The sequence below is a fragment of the Molossus molossus genome, unplaced genomic scaffold (assembly GCF_014108415.1).
Source record: "Molossus molossus isolate mMolMol1 unplaced genomic scaffold, mMolMol1.p scaffold_m16_p_10, whole genome shotgun sequence".
Taxonomy (NCBI): Eukaryota; Metazoa; Chordata; class Mammalia; order Chiroptera; family Molossidae; genus Molossus; species Molossus molossus.
This window is the reverse complement of record NW_023425345.1, coordinates 28,440,069-28,446,717: the sequence shown is the minus strand read 5'-3', so window position 1 is coordinate 28,446,717 and position 6,649 is coordinate 28,440,069. Positions and strand designations below refer to the sequence as shown.

At 40.2% G+C, this 6,649-nt stretch overlaps 1 protein-coding gene across 1 annotated transcript in view; it reads left to right on the top strand.

Annotated features, from left to right (window-relative positions):
- The first annotated feature begins 3,390 nt into the window (after positions 1-3,390).
- Positions 3,391-6,649, top strand: part of SLC15A5 (solute carrier family 15 member 5) — a 79,144-nt gene continuing 75,885 nt past the window's right edge. Inside the window, exon 1 of the mRNA XM_036250723.1 lies at positions 3,391-3,748. Coding sequence (XP_036106616.1) covers positions 3,391-3,748 — 358 coding nt within the window. The remainder of the gene's footprint in view (positions 3,749-6,649) is intronic.

The following is a 6,649-nucleotide window of genomic DNA, read 5'->3' as shown; positions in this document are numbered from 1 at the left end:
AATCAAAATTGGTTCTGTCTTATGAAGCTGTTCTTGATCTGGATTTCTCTTTTCTTTTCAGCTTCATCACTCATTTCTTCCCACGTCGCTGCAGCAGCCTGCCCGAGGCCTTCTGAACCTGCTCCTGCCACGAACCAGTAAAAACAACCACTTTAGGTCTTTTAAATTAAATTTTTTTTTATCCTCATCTGAGGACATTTTTCCATTTTTTCTTCAAATAGAATGGGAAGAAGAGAGAGAGAGAGAAAAAAAAAAAAAAACATCGACATGAAAAGGATACATCGAGTGGTTGCCACCCGCACAACCCAACCAGGACTGGGGACAAATTGCAACCAAAGTACGTGCCCTTAGCGGGAACCGAACCCGGGTCTCTCTGGACCACAGGCTGACGCTCTAACCACTTAGCAAACCGGCCAGGGCTCACTTAAGGTCTTTTAAGAGTAACATGTTCCATATTTTAGAGAGCACGCTTTCTGTTAAGTATAGTCTCTGTTTTCAAAAACAGTATGACCTTTTCAATTTAAAAAAATGTCTGAAGTTTGTATTGTAATTTGACATTATGTATTAAGACACCTAAAAACTTTCCCACACTTTAACCCAGTAAAATTGTTTCTAGAAAACTAGCCCAACCCTGGCCGGTGCTCAGTGGTTAGAACATCAGCCTGCAGACCAATAAGTTGTATGTTTGATTCTGGCCGAGAGCATGTACCTCAGTTGTGGTTCGTCCCTGGCCCTGGTCAGGGTCATGTGGGAGGCAACCAGTCGATGTGTTCCTCTTGCGTTGATGTTTCTCTCTCTCTCTCCTTTTCTCTTTCTCTCTCCCTCCCACTCTACCTGAAGATAAATAGAAAAATGTCCTTAGATGAGGATTAAAAATAATAATAAAAAAAAAACATTTAAAAAATAATAAAAAAGAAAAGTAACCTATAAATATAATCCAAGCATAGGCGAAGCTTTATGTACATATATTAATTCCAGCATTGTTGATAAAGGTGTTTTTTCTTTTAATTGTGGGTTCATGGTCAAAAATTAAAGAAAGATTGCTTATAACTGATCTGAGACAAATGTTACCAAAAGGGGAGGACTAGTTAAGTGAGCAATGTGTCTATTAATGTAACCAAACATTTTTGTTTACAAAGCTCATAATGGCAGGTTAAAACACTTGTAACATTATCTATAAAAGGGGTAGAAAATGCATTATACAGAAATTGTATATAATTCTATAATATAAATATTTAAAATTGACTAATAAAACTAAAGCATGCTAAGGCCCCACCCCAGGTCTCAAATACTGATAGAGATGATGACATTCAATATTCCTTGCCAAGTGTTCTCAAGCGGGGCTGGTAGTTGTCCTTTAAGCTCATTCTGAGCTTGGTATTGAGAAATGCCAATAAGAAAGAGATGTTTTCCCTATTGCTTCAACTCTACTCAGCAAATGCTATAACTCTCCCTAACTCAGCCACCCCCAAATCACAGGTTCCCACCACCTGTGTGACCTATTCTTGGGCAAAGCTACACAGAGGAGTCAAAGAACTCAAACACAACCATCCCTGGGCCCTGGGAGGAGCAGCACTGTCTTGACTGTGAAATAACATTCCAGGAATTTTTTGTCAGCTACTGGCTAAACATAGCAGGTGGCTGCAGAAAACCTGTCTCTTGCATTTGGGCAAACATAAAGTAGCACTTAGGGTTCTTTGTAAACCACAGAAACCAATGTGTCTAACTTAATCAAATCACAGTTGATTGGAAATGGAGTCCTTTACAGAAGGAAAAACTAATCCTGCCTCCTGGAGGATAAGAACCAAGGAGGCACTGAATTTTCCACCAGAGCCCCATGGGCAATTCTTTTTTGGGGGTACTGCCATCTAATGACTCAGCTCTCACCATGACCAGTCTTGAGTCCTCCACTCAGATTAAAATTCCTGAGGAGAAAAAGTGAAGGATTGTCTTTGACCATGTGCTAATCTCCTTGGCTAGAAGAAAAGAGATACCCTGATTAATTGCCCTGCCAGGATCTCATGTAATAGATGGAATTTATTCCCCAAAGGTAAGATGACCACATGTTGGGGTTTGCCCTAGACAGTTCCCATTTATAACTGTTTTTCAGGAATAACTATAAATAGCATCACTTTTACTCACAAAAGTGTCCAAGTTTGGATAATAAATTGCATTATCACTCTACACAAAGGAAAAATAGGGCATTGTTCCCAAAGAGGGGGAAGTGATGCTGAGCAGATGAAAATAGCCACCATTACAATGAGACTATTAGCAGGGGTCAAAACAAAGTGTTTTGCTCCCAATCTTTCAGGTCAAAAGATAAGAATCAGAGTCAAAAGCCCTTATCAGTCTTTTGCTTTTGACTCCAACATGAAAATAACATTTCTCTCCTCACTCCCTGTGTGTTGAATTATTATGACTTTGACCCAATAGTTCCATTGCCTTGTCTTTGTATGTCCTTGTAGCTAAACCCCTGAATGTTAAAGTGTTCGCTTTCACTGCTGCTTTTTTAGCTTAATTGGTGCCCTCCTGCTTTCCAAAATAGAATGCTAACATCCACTCACCCAGTTGGAGGGTCAGGGTGATACCAGATCCAATATTCCCCAAAGCACGTGTAGGATGGTTGCCGCACCCCTGCTGCTGACTGGCAATAAGGAGTCAAATGGCGCCTTTTGATTCTGATTTCCTCCGAGAGGCTGCTCTACAAGCATGGGGTCAACTTAAAGGAAGGGAGATTTTGTTTAATATTTTCTCCTTTCATTAGTGTACTTAAATTACTTTCTTGCAAACTCTGCTTGTTACCTCAATGTACTGGCACTTTTGTTACCTAATTAGCTTTCTTATCAGAATTCCAACCAAAAATAACAAGAAATGTAATAATGATAAGGTAGCCTGACCCCTCAAAACAGATTTTCACTCTTTATCTCTTGGTACTGTTCTGGCTTGTTTAATTAAAGTATCAGAAATTATTAGACCCAAATTATTTCTTGATCTAGTGCTCAGATTCTCCTGAAAAGCTGCTGCCTCTGCCTCAGTATTTAAACCTTTATCAGTGTGAGGCAGATGCATTTCCACATGTATGCAACTGGATTCAGGTAATTCGATATAATTTTGGAGGAAGAGCCCAATTTAGCCTCTGAGTAATTATACAAACAAATCAGATTTGCTACCGTGGGCCACCGTGAACATTAAGTACTTGTGTCTCCTCTCCTATGCGCCTAGATCATCAAAATGAACAACATTAGTGTGCAAAAAAACCCCATGAAACTCTAGCATGGAGTTGTGAAATTCAAAGCCAAGATCTCATTTATTTTTTCATGAGAGGGGTAGGGGTAAAAAAAATCACCAAGTTCAAACCACTAACGTAAGTTGTATTCAAGGAGGCTAGTCATGTTTGTCGTAGACTTCAAAATAACTGAAGAGAAAGTACCCTTAAATCACAGCTTTGAGGAAAAAAATCTAAGACATAGTGGTTACTTCTCTTCATCATATGCTGTGAAAAAAATTCGGGTTGGAATCTATATGCTTCTAGTGGAGATGTGTGAAAGGTTCACTTTCTTTGAAGTCGTCTGCAACATGATCCCCTTTTGCACGGTCAAGCTTGGCTATCCCAACTACCAGGCTGCCATTCTCAACTTGTGTTTTATTGGAATTTCAATACTTACCCCTGTGTTTGCGGGATGGTGTGCTGATGTCTGTCTAGGAAGGAACAAACTGGTCTATATTTGCTTATTTCTGCATTTTCTAGGTGAGTGTTCTCTTCCGACTGAATTGTTTTGCAACTTAGTTGAATGGATTGTCGTTAGAATTTTTAGTTTATATTATTTCTACCTTGCTCTTAGGGTAAAGTGCAATCAGTGAACTAAGACTATTGTTTTAATTTATTTCATTTTCTGTATTATTTGTGCGATGCTAATAATTGTGTGTGGGTTGGAGGAAGCTTTGATGCCTATATAGTTGCCCTGATTATGTCTTACAGTAATTACCTTTACATTTCTGTCTTGAACTCCTTTGAATGCCTCCCATCTGCTACCCCAAGTCTAGATTCATGACAAGTGCTATGTGAAACATGAAGTTTAATTGATAACTAAGATGAAATGTGTTAAAAAAGGTTTTTGATGTTTATGTAGAGTAATTGAGGAATGTTTTCATCAAATGGTCTTTTAATTAAGTAATATAGTCATATAGTAATTAAGATTACATATGAAGACATGTTTTTTATATCATGAAATAAGGCTGCATCCCCCCCCCCAAAAAAAAAAAACACAAAAAAAAAGAGAATGAATTCAAGCACTACACTGGGCCTCTTTACATAGAGAAAAATAAATATAAATTTGGGAGTAACATGATTGTGAGAAATGGGGAAATATCAAGATTGTTTGAGGTATAAACAGCAAGTTGATAAACAACCTAGAATTGTAGGCTGCAAAGTTCAAGTTGTTCTTCTAGACAACAAGGAGTCACTGATGATACAAGGAAAACATTTGGGAAATGCTTTTCTTCAATAAACAAGTGGGCAACCACAGTGAGAGGTAAAATAGAGACCAGAAAATCTCAGGATGATGTCTATGGAATGAATTATTGTTAATCCAGAAGAAAATGTGAAAAAAAAAAAGCCATAAAATCTAGGCAACTAAATTAGGACATAGATATGATGGAGGAACAAAAATCAGCTCCAAGCTTCTGAGCTGAGGCACTTAGGAAGGTGGCGTGTATGCTGTTCACCAATGCGGAGAAGTGCAGCAGAAATGCAGGCTGGGAGGCACGGGGGAGAGATGAATGAGGAAGGATGAGTCTCAGATATACAACATATCACGCAGTTTCAGGCCGGTGGTAAATTACCACTCACCGAATGGATTAGAGTGTGATACAAACTTGTAAGCTTCTTTACTGCTTCAGTCTATGAAATAAACACTAAGTCACTGCATGACAGATATCCATTCAACATTCAACAAATATTTCTCGTTGACTGCTTCTTCCCGGGCATTGTGCTAGAATCTGGAAATGCAGCAAAGAAAGAAGTCTCTTCTCTGCCCAAGTTGACTTTCTCGTGCACGGAGAGAGAAAGTAGAGAGATACTGTGTCAGGTGTTAATGAGAGTCATGTTGAAACATATGCTGAGTAAAGGGACAGGACAGACCAGGTAGTCATAGGTTGCTGTTCTGTACCAGGTAATGTTTTCTGATAAAGAGACATTTAAGCGAGAGCCTGAATGATTTACTCTTAACTTGGTATCAAGCCACATCAGTAGCATTTGGTAACTTCACAACATGGTAATTTCTATTAGTCTAAATCCTTGTGCAAATCATCAGACTAGGATTAAACTTCAAATTTTGTAATCTGGTAAACAAAACACCTAAGTCAAACTCCATGTTCATTCTTTTTTTAACTAAAAATTATTTCCTTGTGTCCCCCACTCATGGCTGCCATCAATTTCCAACCAGTCACTCAGTATCAGAGTTTCTATCAAAGATGTGTCTTCTGTCTGAATTGCTAAAACCTTAGCTCAGAAAGGCAGCTTTCTTTTACTTGCCCATCACAATGGCCTGTTTACTGGGCTCAGCCGTCAATGTGACTCTAATCCATATACCTTTCCACCAACAACATTGACTATGTATCATATGTATCTTCTTTCTTTCTTTCTCTCTTTCTTTCTTTCTGAGAGAGAGAGGAAAGGAGAGGGAGAGAGATAGAAACATCGATGAGAGAGAACATTGATTGGCCGCCTCCTGCATGCCTCCCACAGCCTGGCCCAGAGCCTGGGCATGTGTCCTGACCAGGAATCAAACCGGCGACCTTTTGATGCATGGGTCAATGCTCAACCACTGAGCCACACCAGCTGGGCAACATTGACTACACATTGCCTCTATTATCTAAAAACTAAAATCCCATTTTGTATATAAGAATCTTTTTTTTTTATCCTCACCCAAGGACATTTTTCCACTTTTTTTTTTTTTTTTTTTATTCAGATAGAGCGGGGGCTGGGGGGGAGACAGAGAGAGAACTATCGACTCAAAAGGGACACATTGAGTGGCTGCAACCCAACCAGGGCCGGGGACAAACCACAACCGAGGTACATGCCCTTAGCAGGAACCGAACCCCGGTCTCTCTGGACCGCAGGCTGACGCTCTAACCGCTGAGCCAAACCGGCCAGGGCAGTATATAAGAATCTTTACAGTGTCCTGAACTTACCTCTCCAGACTGCCATCTCAATACACAGCCACAACCATGCTAAGCTCCCCCTTGCCTATTTCCCTGCTTTTCTAATCGCTCACATACTCTGTCCTACGCCTGAAATCGTCAGTCTCCCTTTAACTTTCCACCCGTATCCAAGACTTGACATTCCTGCTCTTCATCAGGCCTATTGAGTGTTTATCGTTCACTTCTCTGTGCTCAACCACACTCTGATCATACCTGTATGATCACGTTTATCACCTCACAGGACAGTTGTCCACCTGCATGTCCGCCCTGTCTTGGACTCATTAGCTCCTCAAGAGAAGAGCCAGTGCCCACCCCCACCTAGCAGGGGAGATGACACATCCTGGTGCTTCACACAAAGCTACCCAGTCCAGGTGTGCTGAGTCTGCAGTACACAGTAGCTCATACGTGGTAGACTTATTATCACAGGTGTCATAGATGTGTGTTTCCG